At 47.7% G+C, this 17,526-nt stretch overlaps 1 protein-coding gene across 1 annotated transcript in view; it reads left to right on the plus strand.

Annotated features, from left to right (window-relative positions):
• The first annotated feature begins 1,208 nt into the window (after positions 1 to 1,208).
• Positions 1,209 to 17,526, plus strand: part of ME3 (malic enzyme 3) — a 94,858-nt gene continuing 78,540 nt past the window's right edge. The window contains exons 1-2 of the mRNA XM_081197380.1: positions 1,209 to 1,493; positions 1,708 to 1,925. Coding sequence (XP_081053506.1) covers positions 1,740 to 1,925 — 186 coding nt within the window. The 5' untranslated portion in view covers positions 1,209 to 1,493; positions 1,708 to 1,739. The remainder of the gene's footprint in view (positions 1,494 to 1,707; positions 1,926 to 17,526) is intronic.

The following is a 17,526-nucleotide window of genomic DNA, read 5'->3' on the forward strand; positions in this document are numbered from 1 at the left end:
GTTTCTATTGATTATTTACAGGGACGTGGGTGGTGCTGTGGTCTAAACCACTGAGCCTCTTGGGCTTGCTGATCAGAAGGTCAGCGGTTCAAATCCCTCTGACGGGGTGAGCTCCTGTTGCTCGGTCCCTGCTCCTGCCAACCTAGCAGTTTGAAAGCACACCAGTGCAAGTAGATAAATAGGTACCACTCCGGTGGGAAGGTAAACGGCGTTTCCGTGCGCTGCTCTGGTTTCGGTGTTCCATTGCACCAGAAGCGGCTTAGTCATGCTGGCCACATGACCCGGAAAAACTGTCCGCGGAGCGGACAAATGCCGGCTCCCTCAGCCTGTAAAGTGAGATGAGCACCGCAACGCCAGAGTCGTTCACGACTGGACTTAACTGTCAGGGGTCCTTTATCTTTACCTTTTTATGGATTATTATGGATTATAGGAAATAGCAAACCTTTCCCAGGGAAATGGGTATGTTTAGCCTGGTAAAGAGGAGGCTGAGGGGAGATACAATAGCCATCTTCAAGTACAGTGGTACCTCGGGTTACAGACGCTTCAGGTTACAGACTCCGCTAACCCAGAAATAGTACCTCGGGTTAAGAACTTTGCTTCAGGATGAGAACAGAAATCGTGCTGCGGCAGCACAGGGACAGCGGGAGGCCCCATTAGCTAAAGTGGTGCTTCAGGTTAAGAACAGTTTCAGGTTAAGAACGGACCTCCAGAACGAATTGAGTTCTTAACCCGAGGTACCACTGTATCAAATATCTGTCACATGCAGGATGCAGCAAGCATGTTTCCTCCCGCTCTGGAGGCTAGGACCCGAACCACTGGCTTCAAGTTACATGAAAGGGGATTCTGACTAGACGTCAGGAAGAACTTTCTGACAGTAAGAGCTGTTGGGCAGTGGGACAGACTGCCACGAGAGCTGGTAGACTCTGCTAGCTTGGAGGTTTTCAAGCAGAGGTTGGCTGGCCATCGGACATCTAGTTGAGATTCCTGCATGGGGGGGGGGGTTGGACTATATGACCCTCAGCGTCTCTTCCAACTGTACAATTCTGTGGTTCTAACTGCCCCACTGCCAACACATCCTGGCCCCAGCTGCAGCCAAATTCCTTCGATTTCAAGTGCAACCTTGGAGATTACGCAGAGCGCACGGCGCCTGCGAACCTCAGCTCCGCCTTCTCCTTTCTTTGCTCTGTTTCCTCACTCTATCGCTCTACAAGCTCATAGGGATCTCTCTCTGCTAAAGCACAACTTTTCCTCTTTCTTCTCCCCTCGGTCCTGGAGCACCAGCGTCTCAACCCAGATGGGGGTCGAGGACGGAAACTGGGAGGCGGAGGCGCCGCTGGGCTCCGTTCCGCAGCAGCCAGTCTCCGGGTTGCAAATTTGGTTACTTGATCTGCTTCCTGGGGTTTGCTTTCGCTTTGCCGGGTCGCCTCCTCCAAGGCTGCTGGATGCACTTGCCGGCTGGTGATGTGACTGAGAGGGCAGAGAAAGAGGCGAAAGTAAGCAGCGATGGCTCTTTGTCATTTTTATCCTTTTGCATTTCTGGCCCGGGGAGAGGAGGACAGAGTTTGGGGTGGGGGGCCTTTTGGGGAGGGAGCCGTTAACCTTCCATGCAAAGGGAGCCCCCAGCCCCGCCCCCAAATCCCATCCCATCTATTGGTAGCGCTGGCAGGACCCGCCTTTGCTCAGTGCAACCTTTTGTCTTGAAAACAGCGCAAGATCCACACCGGCTGCTTTGTGCAACGATGCTGATGATGCCCACGTTTAGCAGAAGCGTCCTTCGGCTGGCCGGAGCTACACTGCGGCTCCAGGTGTTCAGCTCCCCCCAGAACAGATGCTGCTACTCTGGAGACGCCTACCCTTCCCCCACTAAAGCCAGGGGGGTGAAGAAGAGGGGCTATGACATCACCAGGAACCCCCATCTCAACAAGGTTAGACTAAACCTCTCTGTTCTTGCTTGGAAGCTTTTGTTCATTTTTGCACTTATTTATTTTGCTGAGAGAGAGAGAGTTTGCATGTGTGTATATCCTCTGTTAATAAAATTCATATTTTGTCTCTGCTGTGGAGTCCACCTTGCCTAGTTCTTCCCAGGTATGTTTCCTCTTCTTGATCTCACAGTGCTGCATGAAAACTTTTATTGAAGTCTGGAAGAAGCAAGGAAACCTAACACTGTGCAACTTTTCCTGCAAACTGCCCCAGGTTTCGATTTTGTGCCCCCAAACAGCTTCCTGGTTATGATACCCATTCATACCAGTAATGTGGGTCCTGCTCTCATTGCTGTAGCTTGTGGATCAGCAAATCTTTTTCAGGTCTTCGTGGTCTCGGCATTATGCAAGAAGATCAGGAGAGGCCTTCTGGATCAGGCGAAAGGCCCGTCTAGGCCAGCATCATGTTCTCACTGTGGCCAACCAGATGTCTCTAGAAAATCCAAAAGGGCCTGGGCGCAACAATGCGATTCCCAGTGACTGGTATTTATGGGCCCATCTCCTTTGATACTGGATGTGGTAGAAAACCATCTTGACTAGTAGCCATTGGTAGGCTTGTTCTCCATCCTGGTTGTAGCAGAGAATTCTACCCTTTTTAACTATGTGATGTGTGAATAAGCCATGAATATTGCAACATTCAGCTTTTGGGGGCAAACCTAGGTTCTGGTCTTATGAGAGAGGGAGGAGAAACCTCATTCCATCCCATTTCTCCATGTCACACACACATTCTCTGTCATGTTCCTCTGTATTGCCTACTATTTTCCAGCCCCCAATAGTCTTAACTGCACTTATGATAACCTGCGTAGGCTTTAGAATCAGATAATAAAGTGCGTATAATTCTGTCTCTCTGTACCCACCCCGCAATACACCTCCACCACCAGTTTTCTGCTAGTTACCTATTAATAGATGAATGTTTCAGATAATTGGTGTTTGTCGGGTTCACGTCATTCCTAGAGTGGATATCTGTTGGCCAAATAAGACTGAAAACATTTTGGGCTTGTATTGGAAATAAACACACAGTCATAGCTGCAGTGCTGGAAAGCAAGTAGCAGGCTTGAACTAGGATTGGCCCAGGACAATTAGCTGCTGGTGTCGTCTCCCCCCTCCCCTCCCCACCCCATGCCCCCAAAGTGCACACTATTAAGTAAAGTCAAGGTGTCTTCAAAGGCATCTGAAGCAGCAGATCTCCCCGACTGTAAAAACACAACATTAATATGCTAAAGAATTAATCCCACTATGCCAGAGGTTTTCAACCTTTGGGAGTCCACAGCTCCCTTGAGCAACCATATTCTTTCTGCGGCACCCCTGTGGGGCTCAGAAGCCCAGTTATGCCACCCCCTTGCCTGCAGGGCTGGCAGCCCCTCACCCCTTTTCAGACACTCTCCCTTGTGTTCCCTCAGCCTCCTCTCTTCTCCCCTCTCCTTGGGAGTCCTCTGGGCAGCCGCAGCGGCCGCCTCTGGTCTCTGAGCTGCCCCCCCACCTGCCCCAAAGAGAGGTGCCTCCTCACACTGCCCCACAGGGGCCTGGGAAGCACCCCCTGACCAGCCCCAGAGGCACCATTCACCTGGGGAGCTTGTAGCCAGGGCTGCTGCAACAAAAGCCGCAACACAAGAGGGCATCTGAGGAGGGAGAGAGGGAAGGAAAGAGGGACAGAGGCCGGTGTTGCCTGCGACACCCCTGACTATCATTCAAGGCACCCAGGATGCCACGGAACACTGGTTGAAAACCACTTCACTATGCCAAAATGGCTTCTCCCCATTTGGAGTATCCTACAAAACCAGGACGTGGGTGGCGCTGTGGGTTAAACCACAGAGCCTAGGACTTGCCGATCAGAAGGTCGGTGGTTCGAATCCCTGCAATAGGGTGAGCTCCCGTTACTCGGTCCCTGCTCCTGCCAACCTAGCAGTTCGAAAGCACGTCAAAGTGCAAGTAGATAAATAGGTACTGCTCCAGCGGGAAGGTAAACGGTGTCTCCGTGTGCTGTTCTGGTTCTCTAGAAGTGGCTCAGTCATGCTGGCCACATGACCCGGAAGCTGTACGCCAGCTCCCTCGGCCAGTAAAGCGAGATAAGCAACGCAACCCCAGAGTTGTCCGCGACTGAACCTAATGGTCAGGGGTCCCTTTACCTTTACCGGACCATGAATTATGGAGTGTCCTGCGGCCACTAGCATCAGACAAATGCAGGATGCTTCAAGATTGGAAGCAGTGTTAGAAACTCAGGTATATAAGCTAGGCGCCAAATGGTTCCTTAAGCCAGGGTTACCGTCTCCAGAACGGAATGTGTAGTTGCCATTTTTGGACAAGGCAGCTCTAAAGTCTTATTTCCCAATAGGACTTTTTGGTTCCTGAAATTCATTCTGATTGTGCAGATAAAACATAACTGATACATAACTCTACAGGATGTGTTGCTAGTACAGTCGTTCCTTGGATCTCAAACGCCTTGGGCTCCTGATCAAATCGACTCCTGAACGATCGGAACCCAGAAGTGAGCGTTCCAGTTTTCGAACATTCTTTTGGAAGCCAAACCTCTGACGGGGCTTCCGTGGCTTCCGATTGGCTGCAGGAGCTTCCTGCAGCCAATCAGAAGCCAAGCCTTGGTTTCAGAACATTTTGGAAGTTGAACTGACTTCTGGAACGGATTCTGTTTGACTTCCAAGGTACAGCTGTATGTGAAAACCATATGCTCTTTCAGATGGTGTAGACGTCTGGCGCCATCCTAGCACCTGGGCATCTTCCTTGGGTCACAAGTGGCCGATAGCCAGGTGCAGAATAAAATCTGTTAAACTGTTAATCCTGCCCTGCCTCCCCTGGAATTAAGGTTTTAAGAGTTTGAACACCCACCCTGAAGTAAGTTATTGACGATGAGACCATGACATCTGTGGATGCCAGACTCCCATAGGAATAAGAAAGCAGGTCCCAAATTCTTCTCTGTGTTCATTTTTCTATGGGCAGATAGCTGCATTTTTTATTTATTCATCGCATTTATAACACCCCTCTCCTTCAAGAGGCTCAGAGACACGGGTCCCCTTCCCAATTTTATCCTGGCAACAACCCTGTAGGCTAAGGTTGAGAGACTGAGACTGGTCCAAGGCCACGTTGTGAGAGTCCTGGCTGAGTAGCAGGTGTGGATTTGAACCCTGGTCTCCCAGAACCTAGTCCAGCATTTTATCTTGTGGTTCCCCCACTAGGACCTGAGACAGGATTGCTCCCCTCTTTACTTTGTGTGGGAGCTGTGCCTTAAGTCATCTCATTTACCCAGCTAAACACCTTTCATTTCTTTCTGCAGGAGGTGTAATTTATGTACTTTGGAGCAAAGCTTTCCCTATCTTTTGGAGAACTGCCACTGCTAGCTTTGCAGACACACAGTTCAGCAGTCAGCAGTTTTCCCTTCCTTTTTTTTTAAAAAAAAAAACAAAACGTGACAGGATATCGATATTATAGTGACTTGCCAACTGTGGGTTTTTTTTTGCAAATAGGTCTGCTCTGTGCAGCCACCCAAAGTGTTGCAGCAGGAAAGCAATGCAGAGCCAAACATTTAGATTATGTGCTATTATTATTTATTAAATGTGTATACAGTGGTACCTCGTTTCTCAAACGTAATCTGTTCTGGAAGACCGTTCGGCTTCCAAAACGTTCAAAAACCAAGGCGTGGCTTCCCATTGGTTGCAAGAGCTTCTTGCACTCAGTGGAAGCTGTGTCACACGTTCGAGTTCTGAAAAGCGTTCGAAAACGGAAGCATTTACTTCTGGGTTTTCAGTGTTTGAGAACCCGAAATGTTTGACAACAGAGGTACCACTGTACAGTGGTACCCTGGGTTAAGTATTTAATTCGTTCTGGAGGTCCGTTCTTAACCTGAAACTGTTCTTAACCGGACTTCCGGGTTGGCGCGATCGGGAAATGGCGGATTCCCTCCGAGCTCCGGAGGGAATCGGCTCAGCGGTGGATGGGTCTTTGCCGTGCCGGCGACACGGGGACCCTTAAAAACCGCAGGCGCGGAAGCCTGCGGACTGAAGACTCGGCGGGTGCCTTAAGCGCCCCCCCTGATTCGCAATGAGCCTTTTTAAAGGCTACGGAGGGGATACAGGGGACGGCGTGGCACTGAGAGTCGACCGCTACCGCCGCTGAGCGAAGCCGCGAGCCATAACTGGAGAGCGCTGACTTCCTTCCTTGAAATTCGGACTGAAAAAAGAACCCGTGAGTAATTTGGAACTGAACTTTAAAATTTTTACCTTCTGAATTTGAGACGACCGGGGGGTGTGCTAAAAGGAAGTCCCCACACCCCCCCTTGCAGACGATCCAGAGCAACGAAATAAGAGCTAAGCTGGAGTGCCTACCCTGTAAAGGGTGAGTTTTAAAAAGACAGTAACTTCCAAGATTTAGAAAGGTAAATTTGAGCAGGAGAGTGGAGTGTTGGAAGAGTCTTTGTTTTGTGGCAAACAACCCTCCCTCCCGGGCCCGGGAGCGACCTGCTTTGGAGCCTGTATAGAGGAGCAGAATTTGACAGCTGTCAAAAGCTGTCAAATGGACTATTAATAGTGAAAAAAAATTGCTGTTTAAGACCTCTCCGGATTAAAAGGAGTTACAATTGAACTAAAATTTTGGGAAACAAAGAAACAATAATAGGACAGAGGATTGTTGGAGAAAAGGTTACTCAGTAACCAGATTCCCTCTAGGGGGAATTCTGTGGAATTACAATGGCTGTGGGTGGAAAGATACTGAGAGAAATCGAAAGGATGTTCTCACTGGTGGGAACCTTACAGGAGCAGACTACAGCTATGAGTAAACAATTGACGACCTTGGATTTGGAAACAAGTAGTTCTGCTGAAAGTAATGAGGCTCTGAGTGAGAAAGAACCCACAGCTGAATTTGAAACAATAAACAAAGAAGAGGAGAAGACAAAACAAGAAAGAGAACAAGTTATCTGGGAAAGTACTAACCAGAAGCCGACATCTGGAGAACATAAGCAAGGAGACTATTGGATTAAATCCACTTTAAGCCTACGAAAGATACAGAAGACGAAAGTGGAGGCCCTGGGACTTTATGGAATTCAGGAACTCGAAATAAAGAAATACAATTGGGGCCTCCACATAGACTTTGATTTTGACTATCAGCAAGACTTAGGCCTTGTGGAAATTCCTCAGCAGTTGCCTTTAAATATGGGAAGAGACTATGGACTGATTGGATTGATTGTTAAGGAAATCTTTCGAGACTCGATGATAGACAAAAAGGACTACCAACAAAACCGGCGGAGAGGGACTGAAAGAGAATTGAGAGCCTCGGATGTGCGGAATCCAGGCTAAAAACTGTTATTTTGGACATGTCTTGGGAAAGGACGCAAAGCGGGGATGGGAGGGAGGGAAGTATTAAATTTAAACAACACTCAAGAACAGGGGGTTTAGTAATAAGAAAATTATGTAAGAAAAAATGAGAAATCGAGGGAAGAGAATTGGGGTCCAACTTAGGGAAAATTTACTTTTGTTTTTTATAAAAGGACTAATATTAAGACGGAAGAAATGCCAACTTGCTGACATAAATTTGGGAATAGGGATGCAGGGGAGGGGGTGGGGGGAAGTCAAGGACTAGGGTTAGAAAATAAGATTTTTGGGAACTATTCATGTTCGTTGTTTTTTATGTTTGTTTTGGTGTGCTGTTTGTGTTTATATAAAATGTGAAAACCCAATAAAAATATTTAAAAAAAAAAAAAAAAAAAAGAAACTGTTCTTAACCTGAAGCACCACTTTAGTTAATGGGGCCTTCCACTGCCGCCGTGCCGCTGGAGCACGATTTCTATTCTCATCCTGAAGCAAAGTTCTTAACCCGAGGTAATATTTCTGGGTTAGCAGAGTCTGTAACCTGAAGCGTATGTAATCCGAGGTACCACTACTCCATAAATATAAATAATATTATTCAAAATAGAACAAATGGACCTAAGTCAGTTACAGTGGTGCCCCGCAAGACGAACGCCTCGCGAGACGAAAAACTCGCAAAACGAAAGGTTTTTTCATTTTCGAGTTGCTTCGCAAGACGAATTTCCCTATGGGCTTGCTTTGCAAGACGAAGCTTGCCCCGCAAGCTCCGGGGACAGCGGGAAGCGCAGCGCGTCTTCCCCGCTGTCTCCGGACCTCTTTTGAAGCAAGGGGCGGCGCGGAGAAGATCGCTTCTCCCCGTTGCCAGCCCCGCAAGCTCCGGGGACAGAGGGGAAGGCGCAGCGCCTTCCCCTCTCTCCCCGGAGCCCTTTTGAACCAAGGGGCGGCAAGGGGGAGAAGCGATCTTCTCCTCTCCGCCCCTTGCTTCAAAAGAGGGGACAGAGCGGCGCTTCCCCTCTGTCCCCGGAGGGTCTCCATAGGAACGCATTGATTGATTTTCAATGCATTCCTATGGGAAACCGTGCTTCGCAAGACGAAAAACTCGCAAGAAGAAAAAACTTGCGGAATGAATTAATTTCGTCTTGCGAGGCACCACTGTATATGGGTGATACTCTGTTGTGTCTCGTCAGCAGAAGGATTTCCACTTAACATAATGGCATTTCCCTCCTTGTTCCTGCTTTTCGTGCCCCATGCCCTCTCCAGATTTGCTTCACAGTGTCGGGGGGACCCCTACAACAGATTTAGGGGGTGCACAGGGTGAGGAGACAGTGGGAGAAGGTTCTGTTGCACAAGTGGAAAGATTTGCGCCCATGGAACGTTCTCCTTAGTGCTGCAGTGCATCGTAATGGTTAGAGTTGTCAGACTAGGACAATCAGCCATGAAACTCACTGGGTGACGTTGGGCTGGCCATTTGGTCTCAGCCTAACCCAACCTCGCAGGGTCGTTGTGGGTATTCATTGAGCATGGGGGAACCATGTAAACTCCCTCGAGCTCCGTGGAGGGAAAACGTGTGGTACAAATGCAACAAATAGATAAATAATGCATTGGCTTCAACCCAGAGGATTTGATCTTGAAAATGACTAGCATGGGTTGCAGCCCACAGTAGGGTTTTCTTGCTAGGGGCCTGTGCTGTTGGTTTTGGGTGGCAGGATCAACCTCTGTTGTGCGATAGTGGAGCTGTGAGCAAAAGGATTTAGAAGTTGTTTTAACAAATCTGCGGCTTCTGGAAGAGGGGCTTTCCTTGTCTAAGCAAAATCAAGGCTGGATAAGGCTGAATTAACGGCAGTGTTTTGCATGGCAAGTCCCTGCTTTCGTTTCCTATTTAGTGACGTGTTACCAGTGCAACTATCAAAACTTGGAGTTCACCACTGTGGTTTGCACCCAAATGCCTTCTCCCTCTGCTCTGGAAGAGGTTAACTTGGGGACAGGCCAGAAGGGAGTGCGGCCCTTGGGTTGCAAACATTTGCGTCACCCGTCATAGCTATAGATCAGGTTTCTGGTGTTCATCAGTATGCAGATGATACCCAGCTCTACCTCTCTTTTAAATCAGAACCAGTGAAGGCAGTGAAGGTCCTGTGTGAGTGTCTGGAGGCGGTTGGAGGATGGATGGCAGCTAACAGATTGAGGTTGAATCCTGACAAGACAGAAGTACTGTTTTGGGGGGCAGGAGGCAGGCAGGTGTGGAGGATTCCCTGGTCCTGAATGGGGTAACTGTGCCCCTGAAGGACCAGGTGCGCAGCCTGGGAGTCATTTTGGACTCACAGCTGTCCATGGAGGCACAGGTCAATTCTGTGTCCAGGGCAGCTGTTTACCAGCTCCATCTGGTACACAGGCTGAGACCCTATCTGCCCGCGGACTGCCTCGCCAGAGTGGTGCATGCTCTGGTTATCTCCCGCTTGGACTATTGCAATGCGCTCTACGTGGGGCTACCTTTGAAGGTGACCCAGAAACTACAACTAATCCAGAATGCGGCAGCTAGACTGGTGATTGGGAGCGACTGCCAAGACCATATAACACCAGTCTTGAAAGACCGACGTTGGCTCCCAGTATGTTTCCGAGCACAATTCAAAGTGTTGGTGCTGACCTTTAAAGCTCTAAACGGCCTTGGTCCAGTATACCTGAAGGAGCGTCTCCACCCCCATCGTTCAGCCCAGACACTGAGGTCCAGCTCCGAGGGCCTTCTGGCGGTTCCCTCACTGCGAGAAGCCAAGTTACAGGGAACCAGGCAGAGGGCCTTCTTGGTAGTGGCGCCCTCCCTATGGAATGCCCTCCCACCAGATGTCAAAGAGAACAACGACTACCAGACTTTTAGAAGACATCTGAAGGCAGCCCTGTTTAGGGAAGCTTTTAATGTTTGATGTATTACAGTATTTTAATATTTTTTTGGAAGCCACCCAGAGTGGCTGGGGAAGCCCAGCCAGATGGGCGGGGTATACATAATAAATTATTATTATTATTATTATTATTTCTCCAACCTGATATATTCCAGAAGTTGTTGGACTCGCATTAGCCCTGGCCAGGATGGCCGATGGCAAAGGATGATGGGAGTTGTAGTCCACATTGAGGAAGAGATGGTATCTACACACAGGCACACATACTACCTAGCTTAGTTTAGGATCTCCAAGCAATTATTATTCTATGGACCCTAGGGATAATTGAAAGACCAGTTTAGTCCATAGACGAATTACCACGTGCCTGCAATATTCATATTTTTTAAAAAAATTAAATAAAATTCCACTGCTACACTGAACGTTTTTATCATCTCATTTTATGAAAAATAAAAATAAATTTAAAATGATGTCAGCGTGCAATTTAGAAAATTGGGCTAAATGAACCACAGAGTCCTTTCCTTTCCAAGCTGTTGCCAACGCTCATGATGCATGAATATTGGCATTTCAAAGAAGGCCATTGCCAGGGCAGGTCAAGTCCGTAGTGGCCAAGAAGAAATCTTTGAGGGCTGAGTTGTCAGAGATGGAGCACAAAAGAGAGCTGTTCTTGCTGCTGGAAGCGTTCATTGGGTGGTTAAAAAAAAGAAAGGAAGGAAGAAAATGTTTCAGCAGAGGGGCCGAAGGCCAAATCCTGTCCTTAGTGGAAACCATTCCCTCTGGGAATGCTGTGTATGCTAATGCTTATTACATAACCTTGATAAGAACACTTTACCCTATATGTATCTGCAGAATGGGCAGTGTTTCAGGTGCGCCACATAATACACCTTCCGTATTTGATCTTTTAGCGTGGCAGTGCCTAAACTTTGGAACTGCCTGCCTATTGGCATCAGGCAGGTGCCTTCACGCCGCTCTTTTCGACACCTGCGAAGAAGGCTTTTGTTTAGGCATTTCCATCCAGCTATGCAGATTGTTGGCATGAGTTTTGGTTTGGTTTTTAGCTTTTTTATTTTATAACGTATCTTTATTAATTTAAAATAAATTCATGAGAAAACAGACATACAAGTAAACAAACAAACAAACAACAGAAAAAACAAACAAACCACCACACTATAAGATACAAGATTAATATAATTATCATCATATATACTCCTGATATTGAACACAATTCTAAAACTTATAGAGAAGAAATTTAAAACTGACTTCCAATTAATCTCACTGTACTTTATCTATCCATTACTTTGTACCGCACAGTTACATATTTCTTATATAATTTCTTTTTACCCTCCCTACAAACTTATATTTATACAATACAGGGATCAGTCTAATTCTGCCAAGATGTTTCCTTTTATTCCATAGTTTTTAAGCTTTTTGTTTTAGCTTATTGCGCTGCCCAGTATTGCACCTGCTAGGCGACATCTCAGAACGTTGCTTAGGATGGGCTGTGGCCCTCGGGCTTAAAAAAAGTCCCCCCACTCCTGCACTGTGCGGATATACGAGCTGTTAAAATGGGTGCCTCTGTGTGATCACAGCCAGGTCATGAGCTTGGGGGCAGCAGTGCATCCTCCTAGATGCTACCACAAGTGGTGGTGATTGTAGGTGGTTGCTGGCTATTATGAACCAGCCCATCATAAAGGCTCCAGGAAGGGAGAAGGTCTCATGGAATCATAGAACCATAGAGTTGGAAGGGACCCTGAGGATCATCTAGTCAAGATTTTGATCTTCCTAACCCCACCCTATGGACCAGTTTTGGACCACCCACATGGGATAGTTGGTCTGCAAGGGTGGGGGGTGAGAGAGCGTGACCAAGCAGGACTGAGCTCCCTATATTGAATCAGTTGGAAGGAACCCCAAGGGTTGTCCAGTCCAACCCCTGCAATGCAGGAATCTCAACTAAAGCATCCATGGCAGATGGCTATCCGACCTCTGCTTAAAAAAGAAGGAGAGTCCACCAGCTCCTGAGGGAGTCCGTTCCACTGTCTAACAGTTCTTACCTTCAGAAAATTCTGCCTGATGTTTATAGTCAGAATCTCCTTTCTTGTAACTTGAAGCCATTGGTTCGGGTCCTACGCTCCAGACCAGCTCAGTCTCAGTCTCAGTCAGTTTTATTGCACATAGCCAAAGGCTGCCGCAATGTACACAGAATTATTTGACAATTAAAAGAAAATATACTGAATTGGTAAAAAAAGACTTAAAACATTATATTATTAAAACATTACATACTCTAAACAAAGCTATAAAAGTACCCCAATGTACAAATAAAAACATTAAACGATAAAATTCATAAGCTAAAATCATCACATGGTCACTAATGTTAAAAACAATATCAATTAATACAGCGTGCAATTTATACTCAGAGTTTGGTGACAAAGATAGAGCATAGCCTGAGGTAGATAGATAGGATCAAATAAATTCATCTCCTTTACAGTTAATGGCTACCTTGGCTATATAATTTGCTCTAATTTTCCTAGCAGCAGTTGCAAAAAGTGCTACCCGCCAGGTCACATACTTATCTGTGTCTGCAAGGAGATATAACATCATATCAAGGGGGTTCTGGCCAGGGGACCCTGTCATTATAGGTTCCAAAAATCTTTTTCTTGCATCATTATATAACGGACAGTGCAAGATATAATGCATAAGGTCCTCTACTTCAGAACATCCCCTAATGCAAACACATTCATTTTTGGGTATGCCTCTATGTCTCCCATCTCTATAAGCAGAGCTTATTGTATTTAGTCGTAGCTCTGTAAAAGCTTTTCGAAGCTGTGCTCCAGACCAGCTTGTTCCCTCTTCCACATGGCAGCCCTTGAGATATTTGAAGATGGCTTTCATATCTTCCAACTCCTCATAAGGCTTGGTTTTGAGACCCTTGATCATGTTGGTCGCCCTCGTCTGCACACGTTCCGGCTTATTTATTTATTGAATTTATATATCGTCCTATACCCCAGGGGTCTCAGGGCGGTTCACAGAAACACACAATACAGTGGTACATCGGGTTACAGACACTTCAGGTTACAGACTCAGCTAACCCAGAAATAATACCTCGGGTTAAGAATTTTGCTTCAGGATGGGAACAGAAATCGTGTGGTGGCCGCGAAACAGCAGCAGGAGGCCCCATTACTGAAAGTACACCTCTAGTTAAGAACAGTTTCAGGTTAAGAATGGACCTCCAGAATGAATTAAGTTCTTAAGCCAAGGTACCACTGTATCCTTCTTAAATTGTAGTGCCCAGAACTGGATACAGGATTCCAGGGCACCACAATTCATCTGGAATCTCTGCAAGAAAGGAATTAAGTATTGCGCAATGCAAAAAAGCTCTTGGAGATATTGGCATGGATGAGGCCCGTGCAGCTGTGCTTACATCCTCTGAGAGCTGAGCGATGACTCAGCTCCTTGCGGGGTGGCAGGGCGGCAAGGGAGAACCAGCCCCAAGGCTATTCTGCCTCGTGGTGGTGCTGACTCAGCACTTGGTTGGAGCGATTAAACGCCACCGCCAGGCATTCCAATTGACAGATTATGTGCAACAGGCCTGGATTTAAGGCCTGTGTCATTGGTGTGAATCCGCTTTCAGCCTGAGGGCCAGATTTGCACCCTGCCACCCTTCCCAGGGCCAAATGCATCCTTTTTTATGGTTAACACCTAAGCCCATCTTTCTTGGAAGCCACTCAGTCACTGCTGAGGAACTGTGCCTGGGATGGCTTCTCAGAAGAGATCTGCTCATAGGGAGGAGGCCTTTGCCAGTTGTGCTTAATTTAGCAGCAGAAAACCCCTTATGCATGGGAAACTGCACAGCTTTGCAGAAACGGCGAAGCTGTTAACAGCGTGGCGATGGCAATTGTTAATTGGATGCTAATTGCTGAGGAAGCAAGTGGGGGTTATTTATTAGACATGCTGTTCTTTTCAGCCTAGATGGGCTCCAGCAGCAGCTCACAATTAGAAGGCACATCCCAATACAATTATTGATGAGCTATGCAGAGATATATGTTTGTTAGAGTCATGTTGGGGAACCTGAGGCCTAGCGGGGGCCGCTCTGTCTGGCCCAGTGCCGGGTTTACATATAAGCTAAACAAGCTATAGCTTAGGGCCCCACTCTCTTGGGAGGGCCCCAAAAAAATTAAACGAAAAAAAACCTGGATGTACATTTCCAAAATATAAGATAAAAAACAAATAAAATAAAAGCTACATACAGCAACAGTGTTTTGTGTTGTGTAGGCTCCCATGATGTAAGTAATGGGCCCCGCCTGCTAGCCTGCTCCCTAAAATATCACTGCTTTGCTCATTTCTATATATAGGATGCCTACATTCTGCATGGACTGTTATGTGCAAATAGCTTTAGATACCTATTTGTTGTTGTTGTTTAGACATTAAGTCATGTCCGACTCTTCGTGACCCCATGGACCAGAGCACGCCAGGCACTCCTGTCTTCCACTGCCTCCCGCAGATTGATCAAACGCATGCTGGTAGCTTCGAAAACACCATCCAACCATCTCATCCTCTGTCATCCCCTTCTCCTTGTGCTCTCCATCTTTCCCAACATCAGGGTCTTTTCCAGGGAGTCTTCTCTTCTCATGAGGTGGCCAAAGTATTGGAGCCTCAGCTTCAGGATCTGTCCTTCCAGTGAGACCCCAGGGCTGATTTCCTTAAGAATGGAGAGGTTTGATCTTCTTGCAGTCCATGGGATACCTAATAGATACCTATTAGGTCTATAAATTACCATATAGCATATATTCAACACAAAAAAACAGCAACAATTTGTTGTTGACAAAGGACAGCTGGACATATAAAGGGCCCCATTACCTTCAGTAGCTTAGGGCCTCATCAAACCTAAATCCGGCCCTGGTCTGGCCCTTGCGGCTTTTCTGGGCTATGTCTCTCTAGCGCCCAGGATTCTTTGGGGGGACGCCATGGCTGTGGTATCACAGTGTTTTAAATGTATGTCTCCTAGAATTCCACTTTGAGTATGGATGTCTCCTAGAATTCCACTGAGCCTCTTGGGCTTGCCAATCAGAAGGCTGGCGGTTCGAATCCCTGCGACAGGGTGCGCTCCCTTTGCTCGGTCCCAGCTCCTGCCCACCTAGCAGTTTGAAAGCAACTCAAAGTGCAAGTAGATAAATAGGTACCACTCCGGTGGGAAGGTAAACTGCGTTTCCGTGCGCTGCTCTGGTTTTGCCAGAAGCGGCTTAGTCATGCTGGCCACATGACCCGGAAAAACTGTCTGCGAACAAACGCCAGCCGGTAAAGCAAGATAAGTGCCGCAACCCCAGAGTCATCCGTGACTGGACTTAACTGTCAGGGGTCCCTTTACCTTTTTATGGATGTCTCCTAGAATTCCAGTGAATTTCTTGTGTTCTTGTGAATTCCAGCTTTTCCTGAGCCTGGACACAGGCAAAATACTGTATTTTTCGCTCTCTTGGACGCACTTTTTTCCCTTCAAAAATGAAGGGGAAATGTGTGTGCGTCCTATGGAGCGAAGACACCATAGCCCCGCGACCCTCTCCCAGCTGGAGAGGTGACGCGCGGCTATGGCAGGATCCTCTTTAGCCGCGCACCACCTCTCCAGCTGGGAGAGCGCGTGAGGGGCTAAAGAAGCCATAGCCCCGCGACCTTCTCCCGGCTGGAGAGGTGACGCGTGGCTATGGCAGCAGCCTCTCCACTGCGCCTTTCCGCTGCTCCCTGACCTGCTCTTTGGGGCTGGTGGTGGGCTTCCCCCCCCCAGCCCCAAAGAACAGGTCGAAAGGAACCTGAAGCCTGGAGAGCGAGAGGGGTCAGTGCACACCGACCCCTCTCGCTCTCCAGGCTTCCAAGGTAGCCGCCTGAACGCACCTTAAACGGCACCTTGTTTTAGAGCGGGAAAACAAGAGGGGGAAAGTTCTCCCCCTCTCTGCGCAGCGCCTCCTGCCGCTTCGCTGAAGGGGTGCTGGGCAGAGAGGGGGATAATTTTTTTTCTTGTTCTCCCCCCTCTAAAACAAAGTGCATCCTATTGTCCGGTGCATCCTATGGTGTGAAAAATACGGTACCCTTTAATTCCCTCTTTCGTGCTGCAAATAGCTATAGAGGCTCTATCACTGTGTGAGCTCCTGAGGTTGAGCTCTTGAGGGTGCCTGAGGATGGGGGGGCCTTAAAAGAGCCTGTGTTGGGGGTGGAGGTGATTAAAGACCCCTTTGTGTGTGATGTGGGTGTAACTTATCTGAGGGAGACAATTTTGCAGCCCGTCAGACCTGTTAAAAGTTAGTCGCAGAGCAGAGGATTATGGAGAATGACATGGGACTCATGGTGGGTGTTTTCATTCTGGGTTAATTAGGGTCTTGAGATTTCTGCTCTTTGCTGTGTCACAGCTGGAAAGGATTGGGGAAAGGGGGGAGGCGGGGAAGGGGAATACTTGCAGCCCCGTGGAAAGAGGCAATAAACAGTCTCAGATTATTTCTCAGGCATTGCCAGAATTCCTATGTGTTGCCTCATCGGATCCTGCTGCCTAAGCTGCAGCGTGATTGACATCAAGGGTACTTGCGGACGAGACTATCATCTAGACCTTTATTTGCGAAACTCTGTTGCTGCATTCTTGTTTAGCTCAAACCAGAGTCGCATGCAACAGCAGTTGCTGCACAGAGCATTTTGTTCCTTTGGCAGGAATCCAGATGGCTCCCATGAAGAATCAGGTTGGTGTGTTTAGCAGGGAGTGTGTTTTTAATTCTAAAAATCCTCGTGTCTTGGCCCATACTCCTAAGTGGCTGGTACCCTCCTCTCTTTCAGTTCCTTCCTCCCCCCCCCCCCCATAGTTTCAGGTCAAATCCACACCCTAGCTTTAAAGTACAGTGGTACCTCTGGTTAAGTACTTAATTCATTCTGGAGGTCCGTACTTAACCTGAAACTGTTCTTAACCTGAAGCACCACTTTAGCTAATGGGGCCTCCTGCTGCTGCCGTGCCACCAGAGCCTGATTTCTGTTCTCATCCTGAAGCAAAGTTCTTAACCTGAAGCACTATTTCTGGGTTACCTGAGTCTGTAACCTGAAGCGTATGTAACCTGAAGCGTCTGTAACCCGAGGTACCACTGTAAATAGGTACCGCTGCAATGGGAAAATAAACAGCATTTCCATGTGCTCTGGCACTCATCACAGTGTCCCGTTGCGCCAGAAGCGGTTTAGTCATGCAGGCCACATGACCCAGAAAGCTGTCTGTGGACAAACACCGGCTCCCTAACCTGAAAGCAGAGATGAGTGTCTTACCCCATGGTCAAATTTGATGGGATTTAACCATCCAGGGGTCCTTTACCTTTTACCTTTACCCAGGGTTGTTGT

Source organism: Podarcis bocagei (assembly GCF_964188305.1).
Source record: "Podarcis bocagei genome assembly, chromosome: 6".
Classification (NCBI taxonomy): domain Eukaryota; kingdom Metazoa; phylum Chordata; class Lepidosauria; order Squamata; family Lacertidae; genus Podarcis; species Podarcis bocagei.